The sequence below is a fragment of the Pholcus phalangioides genome, unplaced genomic scaffold (genome assembly GCF_987345545.1).
Source record: "Pholcus phalangioides strain wild (caught in Gottingen) unplaced genomic scaffold, Ppha-v1.0 ptg000011l_1, whole genome shotgun sequence".
NCBI lineage: Eukaryota > Metazoa > Arthropoda > Arachnida > Araneae > Pholcidae > Pholcus > Pholcus phalangioides.
This window is the reverse complement of record NW_028301604.1, coordinates 30,108,040-30,127,940: the sequence shown is the minus strand read 5'-3', so window position 1 is coordinate 30,127,940 and position 19,901 is coordinate 30,108,040. Positions and strand designations below refer to the sequence as shown.

The 19,901-nt window shown below is 36.7% G+C and overlaps 1 protein-coding gene across 4 annotated transcripts in view; it reads left to right on the top strand.

Annotated features, from left to right (window-relative positions):
• The window catches only part of LOC149080327 (bridging integrator 2-like), a 428,403-nt gene extending 418,298 nt beyond the window's left edge, over positions 1–10,105 (top strand). For all 4 annotated transcript variants that reach the window (XM_089239465.1, XM_089239462.1, XM_089239463.1 and 1 more), the window contains one exon: positions 9,860–10,105. In XM_089239465.1, coding sequence (XP_089095591.1) covers positions 9,860–9,958 — 99 coding nt within the window. In that variant the 3' untranslated portion in view covers positions 9,959–10,105. The remainder of the gene's footprint in view (positions 1–9,859) is intronic.
• The last annotated feature ends 9,796 nt before the right edge of the window (positions 10,106–19,901 follow it).

The window sequence follows — 19,901 nt, the reverse complement described above, 5'->3', positions numbered from 1 at the left end:
ATTGTCATCCAAAATAGTGCAGTAGGCATCGGCGTTGAGCTTACCATGAATGGGGACCAAGGGTCTTAGTCCATACCAGAAGAAACACCCCCAGACCATAATTCCACCTCCGCCGAACTTGACTGTTGGCACAATGCATTCTGGCAGGAGACGTTCTCCAGGCAGACGCCAGACCCAGACCCTGCTATCCAAACGGTAGAGGGTGAACCTTGATTCGTTGCTCCAAAGAACCAGTTTCCACTGATCTACGGTCCAATTTCAATGTGCTTTGCACCACATTAACCGAGCAACGTGGTTGGACTTTGTGATCAAAGGCTTATGGGCAGCAGCACGACCATGAAAACCAATCAGATGTGCTTCCTTACAGATGGTAATCATTGAAACAATACTCCCGAATGCCTGTTGAAACTCCTCGGTTGGGTGCGGTTCTTCTGAATTTCTCTGGACAGCAGTCTCTATCTCTCAGTTTTGTTGGTCTGCCGACTCCGGGCAAATTCCGACAATCACAGCTCACCTTCCACTTCTTAATCACATAGGCCACTGTCGATTTTGGGTACTTCAGCTCGCTAGATATGTCCCTTAAGGATCGGTCATTTTTGTGATACCCAATAATTATACCTTTCTCGAAATCAGAGAGCTCCGAACTGTGCGGCATCTTGCATGCGACTAATGCCGATGTTGTTTCCTACACTATATATACCGGCAGAGGGCGTGACGTATCTCAGGACCGCAGATATCGTCATTTGCATAGGTGTCCAAATACTTATTGGTAGATAGTGTATATCCGGCCAATCTGGCCGAGCCGACTGAAGTAGGGGGGATAGGCATTTCACACTTTTTTATTCCGTGGGCGGGACGCAGTGACAGGTTGTTGACGGCTTCTGCGCTGGGTTCTTGTCGAAGAAAGAGGATTATTGTACAACTACATTTATACTTTGAAAGAATGACTATTGACAATGACAATACCTCAGATAAGCTTTTAGAAAATCGTGTGGTTACTATTTTTTGAAATTTCGCCAACATTCTGATTTTTGTTGAAAGTTTATTTCGTTTTGTTTGAAACTAGTAAAAAGATCTGTTATCTAGCTATAGGTTTGATTAGTAATCGAAGAATTTCTTAGTACAATAGAAAAAAAGAACATTAATTTTAATACATCAGAAAATCTTAATTTTTTTTGTAATTAAAAAATTAAAAAAATTTTATTTTCAGACATTCTTTTATGAAACACTTAATGAATGTCTAAATTCAGATGTACTGTACATCAGACCCATTAGATTTTGAAGGAATCAATGTCAAAAAAGACAACTAAATATTATTGTATTTGCGCATCACTGTCGTTATTGTTAATTAACTTACGTACAATTTCAAATGATTTCTAAAACTAAGATTACCGAAGTTCGATCTTTCCATATTTTTTCTAGCTGTTTGTGTTTTTCTAGCAAAACATAGGCACACCAAGAAATTCACAGGCCTTCTTATGATGAATTTATGCGTGAAAAAAAAAATTAAGAATCATCCCGGACGCCAAGGCTGGTGCCCTGTCAGCTCTACCCTTGTGGGGGTCATGCTCGTGCCTCCCTTGCCCTGTTCATAGTTCATCTGTGGCTCTCAAAATAGTTTAGTATAGATATTGTACATCCATAAAAGAACCACTTCAAAGCATAAATATGCACACACATACACATCTGTATTTCCAGCTCATCGTGACGCCCCTCACAAAAGGTTGGCAACACCCCTAGCAGCCACAACGTCCACTTTGAGAAACACTGCCCTGCTGGCTTAAAATTAGTGATAAGAAAACTACAATAGATTTTGATAAACACCACTCCTTGTCTCCAACATTTTCAGCCTCTGATCCACTTAACAGAGAGGTTGAGATGCTTGAAGAATTCACTATCACAAAGTGGGCGATAGATGTATGAGAAGATAAGTAAGGGCTTTTATACAGGTGAGTTCCAAGAAAAATTAGCCTGACCTATACTATCCAAATACATATATGCTTATAACAATAGCAGAATTTGGGTTGTGGCTCTCACATAGGTGTGCTGTTTGTTACCCTGTTGCTTTGTGGCGTGTTTGGATATCTTTTTTTCATTTTTAGCTCTCATTCTGTTTGTATCAAAACCAGTGGGGCTGGATCGAGGAGAATATTCGCCCCTGAGCAGGACTTTGCAAAAGAAAGACTTCTTGAAAATAGAAAGATTTGGCTTCAACGTGATTTGAATGATTTCCTACTGCGATTGGAATTTGGGAGGTTCTTACTTATCTGAAAACACAGCATTTGAAATTCTTTTCAAAAAAGAGGATTATTTTTTATTGATTCATAGATTGGGGTGGAGAACTACGGCTCTGTGGGTATGTACACGTGGCTCTTTAGTAAATCTAAAAAAAGAATAATACAGTGTAGTTTATTTGTAAAAAAAAGAAAAAGAACTTTTTGGCTCCTGAATAAGTTTTGAGTTATTGTGAAGGACAGTTTGGGGCTCCTTGGACTGAAAAGTTAGCCGACCCCAAGTGGCATGTAATTTAAACATCTTTATTAGTACTTTGTTGAGAAATGCAAAGGTGTTGAATTAGAGAAAATCTTCCTTCATTCTCGTGTATTTCCCAGGGCACTTTTTTTTTACCACCAATGCGTCTGGTATTGAGTTCCATTGTGCGATAAATAAGGATAAAATATTTGTGGGATGTTTTATAGTCTAAACTCTGTCTTCTACTAACAGACATGCTACTAGTTATCTGCAATCTTCTTGAATAGATAATGTCCACACTATTCTGAAAGTGATTAGTTTAGGGATTATTTTTAAGCTTTACAATTTCTCTCATTTTCGCCATCTTGTCTTGATACATATTCTGTTTAAAAAAAGAGTAGGTCGAAGAATATTTTGTAGAGATCTTCTTTCTAAAGTATTTTGTACACTCAGATTCATAAAACTTTATCGATTATTAAGTTTAATCCAATTTCTGCTGTCACAAAATGTTGTTGATGGCGAAGTTGGTGATGGCAAATAGCATAAGTAGCCAAAACTTGGCATCACAGGGAATTTACTGTGTTAAGACATATGAATCTTCTTTCCATACTCTGTTGCTTTGTTTGGTCAGAGAAGAGGGTGTTGAAATACTTTGCTTTCTACCAGTAATCCGGTCATTGTCGAGAAAGGTTCTACAATGTGTAGTAGAAGAATAGGAGAAATAAATATGGGGGTAAGAAATTTGTCTCGAAGAAGTTCTCTGAAATTCTATGGTCCATAGATTTTCACCCCTCTGGTAGTTAAAGAGTTAAGGGACTTGGTGGCCTGAGCCCTCTAGGTTCAGTGCCTATAAGGTGCTGTATTTAATGAACTTTGAATTAAAAAATAAGATGATAAAAATGAAAAAATAAGATTTTGAGACTTTTTTTTAAATATTGTATCATGATTATGTTGTCCTGGGGGGGGGGGGGCATGGCAAAGCTAAATATTCACCACTACTGGCAAGCTTCAAGTCAATGTTGTCCTATTTGTGTTTCTATGTCTCAAACATGCAGATAAAAAAGCTAAGCTCCTAGAATGTCTAGATTAGGGGTCTTCAATGTTTTGCGCTCGAGGGCCACAAAAAAAATTTGTCACGTTCTGCGGGCCACTCATTAATGGCGTAGGGGGGCTCCCCCAGATATGTCACAAACTAAATATATTTCAAAATATTTTAAAAAATTAAACATTCAATTAATTTTAACAAATATCAATTTTTTGAATGATTTAAAAACATTTCAAATTATAGTGTCAAAAATGGCTTTTACATTAATACATTTCTGTTACTTGAAATACTTTCGAAAGTTGTTAAATCTAAATTTTTCTCAGAGATTTCTTGTGCCTCCAATCAATCTCAGTTTGTTGCACCCCTGCCAAAGGTTGATCCTACGTACGCTCAGATACGACAAATTAAAATGCGACGCACGCTACATATTTTGTGATTCCATTACGTAGCATTTTCGTTTTTAAAAAATTAAGCTGAATTGGAGTAAGAACAATTATTTTAGGTATTTTTATATTGTATGAAACAGAATGAAAATGGATGATTTTTGTTTATACATGTATATGCTGAATTAATTATGCACCAAATCAAAAAAAGTCTTTTGTTACTTACATTACGAATGCGAGTGGATGTAATTTCTAAATTAATCGTTGCTCCCTGGAGTAAGATGTAAAGTTGATTTTTTTTGTGGAGAAAATAAATGCTCCCTTTGGGGAACCCCGTATGGCGAACTATGTTCGCAGGGCCGGGGTTAGTATCTTTTAATTTTTAAATTTATGTGAAACTTGACGTTGTTTTTGCTTGACTAAAACTTCAATTTTCGGTAAATTTGGTTGTCGCTATTCGGAAAGTATCCTCCAAATGCGATCAGTCAGGGACATGTTCTAGTTTTTGATTTTGTATAATTCATTCGACTAAACAACTGTTCACATATACTGCCAAATATAGAAGACGTGAACAATGCATGTTTGCATATTTCTGGATACTTTTCTTAGGACACATATACTTAGAATAAAAATCAATTAATGAAGGAATTTCAAAAAACTTGCATTTAACTGCAGAGTCACATTGCAAATCTGAAAATTCTAATAGTAGCTCTGGTAGAACACTTTCGATATCGACTGAGAATGGTGAGAAAAACATTTTCATAGTAATTTCGTTCTCTCGGAAGTTGGAAAATCTGCTTCCAAAATTCCATTCTCAGATTTGAAATGCACTGTACATAATCGTCCAGTTTCCAAGTTGCAGAAGTACTTACCAACTTCAATAATTTAGAAAAATGTATGCAGTTTTTGTTTTGCAATTGACGTTCCCAAAGGACTAATTTAGTTTTGAACGCTTTTGCGTTGTCATAAAGATTATGGACAAGTAGGTCTTTTCCCAGTAAATGGTAGTTTAGATCATTCAGATGACCAGTAACATCAACAAGAAATGCGCAATCTCTCACCCACTTTTTAATCTTGAAACTCTCCAATAAGTTTTCCTTTGGGTTTCATGAATTCATCAATTTCCTACTTCAAGGAAAACAGGCGCTGAAGCATTAATTTTTCGTCATCTGACAATGTGATTACCCCTGTCTCTTCTGATCGGTCATACAGTGAGTGCCATCTGTAGTTATGGCAGATATGTTCCCTAAGTCCAACTCATATTTGGCCAATGTTTTTGCCAAACTTGAATATAAGTCAAAACTTCGTTTGGTATCCTTAAGTGCAACGACATTAGCTAACTCCTCAACAATTTTGAAGTTTTTGTCAATACCACGAATGAAAATGGCTGCTTGTGTGGTATCTGTTGCATCCATCGATTAATCCATAGCTACTGAGTAAAACAAAAATTCCCCACATTTGGATTAGAAGGTCTTGAATACATCTGCTGACAGATCCTCCACGCGTCTTGCTACTGTCACACCAGACAAACAATGTTTGAAACAGCTTGAGCCTGTGATGGGAAAAGCACATCAACTGCAGACTGAAGACATTCTTTAACGAATTCTCCACCAACGAAGGGATTCCCACGTCTCGCAATTTTTATTGCTGTTATATAACTAACACGAACACAATTTTCAGACAGTTCATTTCTTCTGAAGAATAGTGACTGTTGACAGTTCAGTTGCGATTTCAGTTCATCAAATTTTTCACTTCGGAAATGTCCTTTCAATCCACAGTATTTTTCACTATGCTTGGTATCGTAATGTCTCTTAATAATGTATTCTTTCATCATGGCTACGCTCTCATTGCAAACGAGACAAACTGCTTTAGCCTTGTGTTTGACGAAAAAATAAAGGGATGACCACTTTTCCTGAAAAAATTTCACTTTTTCTTCAACTTTTTTTTTTTTGCTATCACGGTTCGCCATCATGCACTCGTTTAAAAACTAAAAGACTTCAAAGACCAAAAACACAAGTAAATTAACTGTACCAATATTGTGTTATCAAACCCATCTGCTCACCAATAAGGTGTTAAGCTAGATGACTCGCTCCGATGGATATATATATATATATATATATATATATATTTTTTTTCTTATTTCACAATAAGATTCTCATTTCTTTTTCTTTTTGTATCCTGTGTATATAGTATGGCAAGTGTAAGATAACAGATGAGATGGCATGGGGGAGGGGGGGGGGGCTCAATTGCTTTTAAAACATACCTCCATCCTAATATATGTACATTCATCTTAACTAAACCCCGAAACTTCTCCAACTCTTAATTCCATCTCGTCTGTAATCACCACAAAATTTGTTAATCGCGACAGTACCCAATTGTTTGAGGAAAATATGTTGTAAAAGTTTGTATGTTTTATTTTTTTTTGTTTTTTTTGACACAAAATAAAGTGTTCCAGACTCTGCCACGAAGCTGGGCTAGAAGAGATCTCGGCAACGGCATAAGTCCAGTGGTAAAGTTCTGGTATTCATTCATTCATTGCACCAATATTGTACAAATCCTTCTTCCAACCAATCAAGAACATTCATCTGCTCCTTTCCCAACCATGCACCCGAGAAATATGATACCATGGAAATTCGGTTCATTTCTGCTTTCTCCCACTCAAGGTGGATAGGATGTACTCAAAGTTATTTATGGTGAAGAAGTGTATGGTGTGGTTTCTTTTGCATTAAAGGCTTTATTAAAAAGCTAAATACTGTACACTGATCAGTCTGCCCTTGTTATAAGTCTACATGAAGCTGGGTCACTTTTTTTTGGTTGAAATCTGCATTTTACCTTATTTTTGAACGTTGCGTCAATCGATCCAAATGTTTTGGCGGGCCACCAAAATGGCGATGGCGGGCCACGGGTTGAAGACCCCTAGTCTAGACCCTGGGTTCATAAAGTACGTTCTTCATACATTTCCCATCTACAAAGTGATGGGAAAATTATTTATTTTCCAAAGAATTTCAAAAACTTACATTTATACTAATCGTCTTTTTCAAATCAATCAAAGCAAATGTTTTCAATGTGATAAAATGTATGGGAGCGAAATATCAGAGGCTTTTTTTCTTAGAACAACTTTATTTGACCATTGGGCAAAAAAATTCCATAGTTATTTCTTCTCGAGTCAAGTACACTGCTCAAAACAATTAGGGGAGCACATGGTTTTAACAAAATTACGCAAAGATGTATACCGATAAGTAACATAAAATGAATCATCCATAATTTAAAGCCTAGCAGGAAACGGAAGAAGAAAACTTCATATGCAAATCAAAGTTCATGACGTCAAAAACCAGAAAAAGGAGATAAGGGCAGAAATCGGAATGTTGCAGAAACGTCTGTTTTACTGCCGTAACTGTGAAATTCGATTGCGCAGTATTTTTTTTTGAGACAAGGTGACTTGAGGATGTCTCAACAACGTGATTTACCGGAACCCATGGCATGGCGTGTTATAGGCAGACTGGAATCCGGGCAAACACAACGTAGTGTCGCGGACGCTGTTGGAGTCGCCAGAAGTGTTGTTGCAAGGCTGTGGAATCGATTCCAAGAAACAGGAAATGTTAGACGTCGACCAGGGCATGGTCAGTCACGCGCCACTACAGCAACTGATGACCGGTATGTACAGTTAACAGCCCGTCGAAACAGAACAGAGAATGCTATGCAGCTGCAAAGACGGTAGCTCTTGGCAACAGGACGAAGGGTGTCCAGCCAAACAGCATGTAATCGGCTTCATGAGGGAGGGCTCTATGCACGTAGGCCAATGGCCTGCATTCCGTTGACCCCACGCCACCGTGCGGCCCGAAGAAGATGGGCTGCTGAACATCGAGATTGGGAGCAACATGACTGGAGCCAAGTGCTGTTTACAGACGATTTCCGATTCAGTCTGGAGTGTGACACCCGACGTGTTCTGGTATGGAGGGACAGGGGCACTCGAAATAACCCCGCATTCGTTCGTCAGGTCACAATACAGACGAACTGGTTGGATGGTATGGGGTGGAATCAGCATAGGCGGACGTACGGAACTGCATATCATTCGGAATGGCACTTTGACGGCCCGAAGGTATGCAGACGAGATACTGCGACCTCATGTCATCCCTTACGCTGGAGCCATTGGAGATTCCTTTGTTTTCCAGGTTGATAATGCCCGACCGCATAGAGCTCGTCTGGTGGAGAACATGCTTGAAGCTGAAACAATACAGCGTATGGAATGGCCAGCGTGCTCTCCTGACCTGAATCCTGACGACGCATTGCTGCGCGACCAAGGCTGCCTGTTACTGTCCGAGACTTGCAGATTGCACTTCTTGAGGAGTGGAACAGTATTCCCCAAAGTCTGATCGATAACCTCATCGCATCCATGGCAAACAGGTGTGCAGCAGTCTTAGCTGTTCGAGGAGACCACACGCCCTATTAAAACTCATGCATCATGTCTAAACAGTACTTTTTTTTATCGTTTACATGTACCAAATTGTTGCCCTAAATCATCTTTTCATGTTTTTTCCATATTTTCAAAGAATTAAAGCTTAATTCCAAATTTTTTTACGTCTTTTTTCTGTATTGCGCATTGATACGCGTGTACTATGCATTGTATGCCAATACGTGGCTGTCTCGCACGGTTTTCTTCACTTTTTTGCTTGCTCCCCTAATTGTTTTGAGCAGTGTATATGTGTTAAGACGCCTCTGCATTATGCCATAATCAAATCACAGTGAATTTGTTCGATTTCAATCTGGCATGTTGTATCATAGTTTCAAGCAGGCTCCACCATATTTTCAGCACTATTCATTTTGTTATTTACTCTTAATTGCAGATAGTCTGTTCACTGTGTTTGTCTGTCACTATAGCTCCTAGAAATTCCCATTATAAGTTCATTACTCTTACTTAGAAAAATGCTCAATGCAATGACTTGTTTTCAGTGAAGTCACCCTTATGAGTTTGCGGCTCCTCAATTTCATACGGTGAAGTGTGCATTGCATTGTCTATATACAGACAGTCTATTCCTCATTCAGGTGGGTGGCAATCTGATTTAAATATCGATAACATTTGATCCAGTGGAGCTGTCTCTTATAGCGATCACCCAAGATTAATTATTCTGCTGCATGTTGTATTCCCACTCATCTCATTTACTCTCACCATAAACTTGTTACTGTCTCATACGAAATGCCCAGTTCTAGATATAATATGAGTAATTGAAAGCTGCATGCTGGACTCTCATCATGAGGATCCAAGTTCCTATCACGTGATCGATCATGACTGAACTGAGGCGATCCTTGCACCCTTACTCCGTCTTGTAACAGATATTTACACACTAAAAACATATGCTCTTAATTTAAAATGTAAAATGAAAGATTCAGCATTGGAAAAAAAAGAGAAAGAAAAGAAGCATATGCCCTGGAAACATATGCTTCTTTTCTTTCTCTTTTTTTTCCAATGCTGAACCTTTAATTTTATATGAAATGGTTCAAAAACTTGAACAGAAGTGGTGGTACTTCTGGAAAAAGATTCTGAGATGGACATGAATCTAGTATATCATACTACATAATAACTATCTGTCTCAAGTGACAGAGTAATTATGATGATGATTGGTGCTAAAATTCAGGTCACAACGCGGCTGTTTTATGTTAGCACATGGATCCATATCAACAAAAATAACCATTAGCAGAGGCCGAAAAATTCCAAAAACTGTCTTTGATAGCCGAAAAATTTGCAAGCTGAGGTATTACTGTATATTCTTTTTATTTTTAATATACCATTAATAGTTGTGAAGTTTATCCTTTTATGTATGTTTGATCTTGGGGCCGAGATGCCAGCACAAGCTCAAACACCTATATCTAGAAATTTTCCAGCATGTTCCGTATGTATATGCATTGGAGTGGAGAAAAATAGTAAATGTATTTTACATGAGATTTTTATTTCAATTTTTAGGAAGATGGTTGGCTGATGGGTTATAAAGATGGAAGTATGCAGAAAGGATTGTTTCCAGTGAATTTTACGAAACACATTTTAGGCAATATCACCAAATAACTTATTGAACACAATGAATGTTTTTGTTAAGTTGTACAATATCAATTCAAATCAACTTTCATTTCCATTTCTGGCAAAAAATGTGCAAAAAAAATGCAGAAAAGTATGCAAATATCTATTTTCGTATTTTATAAAAATATTCAGTGATGTTTTGATTACTGTGAAAAATTATTCAACTGCGAGAGAAAATTTAATAGAAATTCATGGTTTTATTCTTCAAGTATCCACTCCTTATTTTAATGCAAATATCTTATTATCTAACAATCTTACTGTGTGTGAAGACAACTTTTACTTTTTGTTCCTTCACAAAATGATAGCATGATAGTCACACACGAGGTGTAACATCACCTCTAAGGACAGAATAAAAAAAATAACTTTATAAAGGGGCGAAAGTGGTGAATTACGAGAAAGTTTGATTTAACAAGTAACCATCTATTTTGGAAAGGTACTATAATGAAAATTCACATTAAAAGTTTTTAGTTTTTGTTTTACACGTAGAAACAGAAGGTTGGACCAGAACTTATAAAAATATAGATTTAACTATGGTAACACAAGCCTCAACCAATGTATTGATGCCTTGGTAAGGTATGACCTATTGATTGATGTAGCGTTGGTAAGGTATGACCTATTGATTGATGTAGCGTTGGTAAGGTATGACTGATTCCCACCAGTCTCACTGAAATTTTTTTTTTTATGTGTAATGTAATACATGTAAGAAAATTGTACAGTAAGTTAGTAATAATTAAATAATGAAAAAAAAAAACTGTTGATACTTTTAGAAATTAAAGCATGATTTTTTTTAAATATTACTATTTTAATTGGAAAAGTGTTTTAAAATATAGAAAAAATAACTCTTATATCAGTGTGTCACTTACTCTTCATTGGTGTGCCGTATGTAATGCTAAAAATTTCAAAAACATAGTAATATTTTTCTGCAATATTTCCCTTTTCTCAGCTGAAATTTATTTATAAAAAACAATTCCAAACAATAATATGAAAGCAACGTATATTTTCAAAATATTGTATATTAATCATGGCTCTCAAAAACTCAGGGATTTTGTTTTTTTTCTCAATTTATATGGAAAAATTGATTTTAAATAAAATTTTTTAAGCCAATCAAAAAAATGATTTAACAACAAGCAGATTAACTCCTATTAATCTAGTTTTCACGTTTTAATACTGGAATGGCACCAAATAATGATATAGAAAAATTTATAATTCTTTTACTTACTTTTCTTGCCGAAATTTCTGTCGTTCACCCACCCGAATGGTATATGTCGATGCCACTTGTTTGCATGATGTAGTCTTTTGTTACGGATTCTTATTCTATGGAATCCTCACTTAAAGTTGTAAAACTATCAGATTCTCTATTAATTATTAATTGTTGTTGTTGCTCCAACATGCCTTTTATCAGGCTATCTACAATCCAAAATTCCTCTTCTTTTTCAACAATGTGCTTGTTGCCAAAGGGAAGGGAAAATTTCTTCCAAGGCTAGATGAACGAGATTTTTCACATCTTTTAATTTGAAAGTGGTATTTTTCTTTGTTCCTTCTTTTTTACTTTACTCAATATCAATTCTATGGGGTTGAGCTCACACAGGCGCGGATCCAGGGTGATGTGTTGGGGGGGGGGGCGATTTTTCACAATGAAGATGTCGATCGGTGAGACCCAACCTAGTGTCCGCAGGTGCCAAACGTACTTAAAATAAAAAAACTAATAAAAAATTAATTAAGAATTAAAATTATTTAAAACTTTCAATTAATTTTCATTTAAAAAATTAATTACAATTAACATTAAAATTAATTACGATTAAATTTTAATTGAAAATAAAAATTAATTAAAAATTGAAGGCAGTTAAAAATTAAATCTAAATTAAAATTTATATTTATAAAAATTATATTTTTTCAATATGCAGCATACTTATTTAAAAACTTGCTTGCAGCAACTGGTGTTACAATTTATGAATAAGCTGTTTTTGATAATAAATTTGAACGTTTGTGCCGGCTACCCTCGCAAAAAATACCGTACGAAAAAAAAGTTTGAGGTGCAGACTGAATAATGTGTGTTATATTTATAAACATTGTAAGGAATTCTGATGCACATTACCAGTTAAAAATGTTTTTTTATTAACAGTATCATGAGCAATTGTACAAATAAATAAAAACTTTGCAGATGAAAAGAGAGCAGAATATGAAAAGCGTATGAAGAATTGGTATTTTAAAATGTTCCTAGAATACTACTTCTTCCTCCTTCGCTTGATAAAAATTAAAAATTAAGGCTCACAGTTAACCGGACAAAACAATGCGCACAAATAAAAATTCATCCGAATGTATTCGATAAATGCTTTTTTCCAGCTTTTCAAGTCAAAGTACAGAGATACTTTCCGTTTAAATTTAATTTTTTTGATCCCTGTGAAAGTATTAAACGTTTCTCTTTGTGACGTTATGATAACAATTAGGCAAATTAATATGAATAAAATAAGGATCTCGGTCAACCAGAGGAAATGAATTCTAAGCTAACTTGGATACAAGAAACCTCGTTTAAGAGAGACGATCCTTGAACATTTGAAGGAAAAAAAAATTATCTAAAGCCCTGACCATGGCCTCCACATCCTAGAGCGGGCCCCTAGGCCAAAGCCTTTAGTGGGCCCCCAGACCAGACTTTTCATGGGCCCCTTTATAGTTAATTTATAGCTTAAAAAAACAAAAAAAATGATGAGAATCGTCCCCGGCCCTGTCAGCTCCACCCTTGGGAGCATGAACTTAACGCACAACAACAAAGTAGTTATCAAATAAATAGGTAGGCTACTACGCGCACACCGACAGCCCCCTTACTCGTAACGGGTCGCACCGAGCTTGCGAAAAATTCTTGTGACCGCTCAAACTTTAAATGACTTCATGGCTTCAGATAAAAAGCTGAACCTATGCGGCGCAGCTTTTGTCCTCTCATATGTAGGGTCCGTGATAAGGCAGTTTCGGTTTCAGTACAGCACAGGGTAGATGTTTTCCCTGTTCAGATTTTGAATGCCGGTGATGGGATCGGCCAAATGAGCTTTGTTTACATCAGTGATTCCAGGTGAGCCCTCTGTGGTCTGTCTCGTTCGATAGAGAATTCTATCTATTTGCCGGCAGATCCATGTGGGGCCCTCAACTGGCTCTGCTTGTCTCGTACTAATTCATATCAGCTCAGTACTCCCCACTCGGCACTGGACCCGACCAAAGGGACTTTGTTTCCATCCATGGGGTCCCTAAGGTGGTCCCTCTTGCTTCGCTCAATACCTTGTTTAGTATTTACTCATGATCTGCTTGGCGTATGCACTGAAAAGGTTCGGAACCACTGCTGGAAACTCAAGCATCAAAAGCCGAGCTACACTCACTCCAGCAACTTTTCGTGTTCACGTATACGCTTCGAGGACTTGGCGATTGGTGTAGAGAACATTAAGCAGTCTTCTTTTAGTTACTCACGTTCTAGACAGTTAATTTTTCTTTCTGTGAACAATTTTATAGCACACCAAACTTGTATCCTTTCTTAAAATGAAAATAAGTAACACACACAATAAAACACCCATTTATGACATGTCTGTATTTACAAATAATACCTTTAACTTCCTCATTTATCACTTATAATTTTCAAACGAGACGATAAAATTTAAAAAATTACAAATTTCCAGCTTTGTATACCCGATTTATGAAAATATTTTGCGTCTGAAACCCATTTTTGTCTTCAAATAAAGTTTCCCATCCTACTACGTATAGAGTCACTTTCAATAATCCCTCCAGTAATCCGGTGTTTTTAGGCTGGTTTTCTCCGAGCATAGAAGAGGAAAACATAGTGCGCACATGTTTATGAGCAGAAGTTTGTTATTTAAATGGACTTTTTCAATCAATCTGCAGTAATTCGGCGATTTCGTTAACCCAGTACACCCTGGTGTGATATGTGCCAGATTAGCGAGAGTCTACTGATTGAAAAAAAAATAATAATAATTCATATCTCTATTAGTTCTAGACAAATTGAATTCCATCAGCCTTTTCTTTTTTGCTGGTAATTTTTCAGTTTTTCCCCTCAATTTTTTTTTTTTTGCAACACTGATTTTAACCATCCTCATGCCCTGTTACTGAAGACAATGTCCTATTTACAGAACTAAATGGGCTATAGCCCAGGGCGTATACATTATTTTCGATAACAAGAAATAATTGACGCATATTTCAATAAAATATGTGGGTACTAATTTGTCCGCATAATTAAGAAAAATTTAAGAGTAAAAAAACTTCCTAATGAAATTCTAATATTGCGCGATTTAAAATAATAAATTTCTTATTCAATTTTGTGCAGACTATATGGTTGTCAAAAACCTATTCAAAAACAGTTTTTCGCCACAGATACGTTAAATAGCAAAAGCTTACTTTCATGCAAATTGGAATGATTTTCATTATTATTTAATTATGATTATCAAGTGCACAATATTAATTTTCAGATTTTTCGTCTGAAAAGATGGTGGTTAAATTTAATTCCCGCAGAACATCCGACACCACACAATCAATTTTATATAATGGATTCCACTTATAACGTTCCTGAAGGCCGAAACATGGGAAGAGGAGGTAGGTTTGGTGCCCCAGGCGCTGGACCGGAGGGGGGGGGGCGCGTGAATTTCAACCTTTTACCTGCCCTTTAACATTACAAGGGACACCAAGATGCTGACCAAGCATCTGGTTGCGGCACTGCTCTTAGAACCTTTTCCCGCTTAGTGCGATTCATTTTCGTGGTTCCATCTTCAACTAATGCTCAGACCATAGAGACGTTGCAAGCGGAAAAACACTTTGAACGGGAAATATTAATATTTCCCGTTCAAAGCGTTTTTCCGCTGTCTAGAGCGCGTGTAAGTAACGAAACAATTACCAAAACCAGCGTCAAACACGTGTGTGACCAAAACAGGGTGCAAACATGTAAATGACTAAAAGGTCCGTCCCACGAGAGTTTGCTAGGGGACGCTGGGTAAGATAATTAAAGTTAATAAAAGTCTTTGTCGGACATAAACCGCAAAAATAACAGCCGGCGTGAAGTAAACCGTGCTTGTTCAGTCATTAAACGGGAAATATTAATATTTCCCGTTCAAAGCATTTTTCCGCTTAAAACGATTTTATGGCGGTTTTTGGAAAAGCATTATACGCGCGATCCACTTATAATGTTTAATCCAGGTACTTATTTCAAATTACAAAGGCTTTAATTATTAGATGGGGCCGAGGCCTATATTTTCATAGATATTATAGAGAAGCTATGTGTGTTCAAATGCTCACCTTCTGGCGCAGGGCTTTTGAGCTACGTTTTCGAGGAGGGGGGGGGGCTTTGCTGAGATTTTTCATACTTTTAGGCCCCACTATAGTGAATTTGTAGAGTGAAAATCAAAAAATGATAAGAATCGTCCTGAGCCCTGTTATCCTCACCCTGTGGGGGAACCCCCCGTTAATGTCATTATCAGTGAATCCGTAAGCGAATGCAGCTTCATTCTCTGGGAAAACCCCAGATGTGCTACAAAAAGTAATAGAATTAATTTTCTTAACATCCATTTATTTTAAAATTTTAAAATTTTTGCTTACTGAAAACAGTTTTTTTCGAAGACATGGTCATTTTTTGATCCACGTCAAGCTTGCGGGTTTCAGGACTGAATTTTAAAAAAAAGAAACTGAAGGGTGTAAATTTTTTTGCCTCTCTACACGAGCCCTTAGGCGCTAGGGGGTAAGCGAAAAGGTAGTGTGACAGCCGAATCGTATGGAATCCCTGTAGAACCTTGGTGGGAATACAATTGACCCTCCTCTGTCTATGACTTCTTTATTTTTTCGACCTTACCAGCAGAAGAAATCTCAAGGTGGAACTTGGGGAACAAATTTTAGGGAAAGGAACTTTGAGAAAAAAAGGAAATTAATTAAAAAAATTAAGGATTAATAAAGAAAAAAAGTGAGGTAACTGGAGTTATGTTTGCTTGAAGGCTCTTGGGAGGGGCGATCGCCCCTTCACCTATTGTTTAAAGGCTCTTGGGGGGGGGGCGATCGCCCCCATCGCCCCCCCCCGGATCCGCCACTGAGCTCACAATGATAACGAGGAAGACCGAAAATCTCATGACCCGCAGCTTTTTTGCTATAATATTGGCAATAGCAATCAAACCGTGACTTCGCTTGCTGCACTATTCTTGATAGTTCTAGCTTTAACATGTCAGGCAGAAAAGCATGGCCCCCACATGCTAGTGCCGGGCCCCCAGGCCAGGATTTTTTGCATTCACCTCCTCCCACCCCTACTCACAATCCTTTATCCCTTTGCAGGAGGAGAACATAATATAGTAATATAGTTAAATAAAATAAAAAGTAGTTTACATCAGGGCTTGACAAATCGAGAAAATATTTAGACACCAGCGGAATTTCCTAGGAGATAAGCATGATTTTTACTTGTGAAAAAAATTCCTAAATATTTTTTTTTTTACATTTCTGGCACCTTATGGCCTCTTCATATGTGGAAAGACACACTGGAAAGAAATCAGAAAACTGTTATTCTTGGACTCCAAATTACACAATCACACGTATGAAATTTCAGAGGCCGATACAGATTTTCTAGTCACCATGGTGATCTGCCACCTGGGATTCATTAAGCCCTGGTTTGAATCTGTTTAGGTTTACTTATGAAACAAAATATATGATAAAAGACATAGTTTATTCTGATTATTCATTGCTATATTATTGCTACATTCCATTAAGGCACATTTTTGGTGACGATGCCAATAAATGTTTTCAAGAGCTATAGTGTGTGTGTGTGCGCGCGTGCAATAGTATACAATATATCAAAATTATAAATAATGAGATACTATGAAAATTATGAATAATTTGACATTTTTTCAAGTATTATACCGTAATTATTAAATTCATATCCTAATCAAATTTTCAAGATTGTAAATAATGCAACAAGTAATATAAATATATATATACAGTATTTATGCACACATAATAAATAAAATTCATATGTTATGCTTTCTAACTTTTGCGTTTGCAAACTTATCAATTACTTTAGAAAAATCAGTATGCATGACAAATTCATTTCCAATGCACATTATTGCCAAGTTGTTGAGTCGTTCTTGACTTGTTGTAATTCTTTGCCATGTTTTTAATAAATTTCCCAGCTTGTTGAATGACCTTTCAGCAGATGAAACCGTAACTAGAATTGTGCCAGTTTACCTCAAGCTTTTGGTCATTCACATGCTTGCAAACTGTCTAGGTCCTTTTGGTCACTCACTGACCTAATCCCTTACTGTCATAGCATAGGCGGACTTATTTCATGTTTCAGCAAAATTTTTCGCCCTTCTCCCATTCTATTAGTTTTCTTATCCACTCATTCCTCAAATTTGCCACCCCTCTGAACCTGTCACCCTGAGCTACAGCCTACTAAATACCCCCATAAATACGTAACTGTCTGTGCCAGAGCTTTATTTTAGAAGGAGACAACTGACATTTTGGGGGGGATTTTATTGCAGTAAATGACATCATTGTATCTGGAGGAGTTTAAAATTAGACTAAAGACAATTACAAACAAGATTTCAAAAAATATTGTAGAATGATTTATCTGAAATCTCGATATAACAATTAATTTTATCGTTATATGCATATTGTTGCAGTGAGATTTGACTGTATGTAGAAGACCAGCTGGCAAAGCGATTTTTTCTTCTGATTTAAAAATTCCATAACACATTGAAATTTCTTCATCATATTATTATAAATACTCAATTACTATCATTTTCTAGTATTCAAATGAGAAAATGAATGTTTCTCTCTTGAAAATCAGAAATAAGTTCATTAATCTATATAAAATTGTTTTTCTGTTGGATGAGGATTTTTTGTTCAGTTAAGATACATGAAATCAATAGGCTTTCTGGATATTATACCAAGGTGAACAGTAGAAAAGTGTTGTTTCACTCCACCAGGAATTGAACCCAGGACCTCTTGCATACAGGACAAGCTTGCCCATTTTGTTTGCTGTGTTTGTCTATTCTACACAAATCAACAATTTTAGACTGTTTTCCACAAGAAAATGGAACCCCCCCTCTTCCCCAGGAAGAAAAAAAATGCAGAATCCCCTGCCCCTGAGAAAATCCTATGCATGCTGAGTCTCTGAAAATTCGATTGCATATAATATTTACTCAGTTTACATCACATGGTACATTTTATAACATTAAATTTTTATATGATTATGCAGTTTGCATATAATTCTGATACAGTGGAACTTTGGTTAACGAGCTTAATTCTTTCTGCCAACGTGCTCGTTATTCAAATAGCTTGTCATACGAATCAAACTTACCCATAGGAAATAATGGAAACTTGGATAATTCGTTCCACAATAGTCATTCACATAAAAATGACTAACAAAAACGGCATTCAATCAGTAATAAAACACATTAATAATTATACATAATGCAATAAAATATACGTGATATAAACAACATCATAAATAAACAGACAATATGATAATGTTTACAAATTAACTTATTCTAAATGATGAGAAAGAGAGGAGGACTATCGTTTAGGACGATTTACAGACTCACTGTTGTTTGAAAACATATTCTTTTTGTGTGACTTTCAAAATGAACCTTATCCAATGTCACTTGCTTTTGGCTCTTTTTTAGGATTTCTGGGAAATGGTAAATTGTAGTGTTTGTTGGAGAGATTGCACATTGCTACAGCTTTATTTGGGCAGTTCTTTTCTACAGAGTTTTGCACAGATTTCCACATTCTGCATATCTCTCTAATCTCATTTTATGTGAGGGACTCCTTCTTACTTCTCTCTTCTTCAGATGAGATATTGTACATGAAATCTTACTGGTGCGTGCAAAAGATCCATAATTTCATCTACTGTCAACTTCTAGACATTTTTCATCACTAGTTCTTGAATGCCACCCTCATGTACCTCCAGTCCATGGTCTTCCCCAAGCACGAAATCTCAATCTCTTCCACAAGTAATGGCTCTTGTTCATGAGTTAGCCCCCTTAAAATCACATTCAATAATGCAATCCACCCAGTTTTTTCCAAGCAGAATTTTAAAAAAACTTCAGGTGCACATATTGCTGCTGCTATGTTACATCAAGTTTCGTATCGTAAATATTCACACTCGCACGTGTGTTAAATTTTCGACTGAGACACACCACCTAGAGACCATAGGGGAGGATATTACACGAAATTCCATAACACGTGTATGGGCAAAAGCAAAAAAAAAGTCCATCATCAGCTCTGTTGTGATAACGGGAAAATAAATTTAAAAAAACTCAAAATTTTTGGTCATAATGCGAACCATTGCTCATTAACCAAGTCAAAATTTGTTAAAAAAATTTTCCTCGTTAACCAAACCGCTCGTTTACTGAAGTTCCACTGTATATAGTTTCCACCATAGACGGAGATAGACTTGAAAGTCTGGGGAGCACAATGATGATTCCTGGGGAGGGGAAGTGAGAGCATGATGGTTATGTCAATTCATATGTACACATATACATTAGATCAGTAGATGCTGCTTTTAATGTTGGGGGATGGCTTCCATTCCCCTCCTCCCCATGTTTCTCCGCCCATGATTTCCACTCGGACGGTCCACAATCGGTATTCAATGCCAAAGTCTCTCAATTTAATGATGTCTCTACAACGATATGTTTTCTTGGTCCGCATAATAGAATAATATCAATACTTCAAAGTATTGATATTATGCTACAGTGAATTCATACTGTAGTTTCATCATGAATATAAATACCAAATTCAACCTTAATTTCTTTCAGATATCACCGTAGTTTCGTTACTCATCAAGCCAGTCGGGGACGCCGGAAGTCAAAAATGATTGGTGTTGCTCAAAGTATGCGAGTCATTTTTCTGCCACGATATTTACATATATTAGCACTGACCATACGTCCCTTTTTGAAGTAGTGTC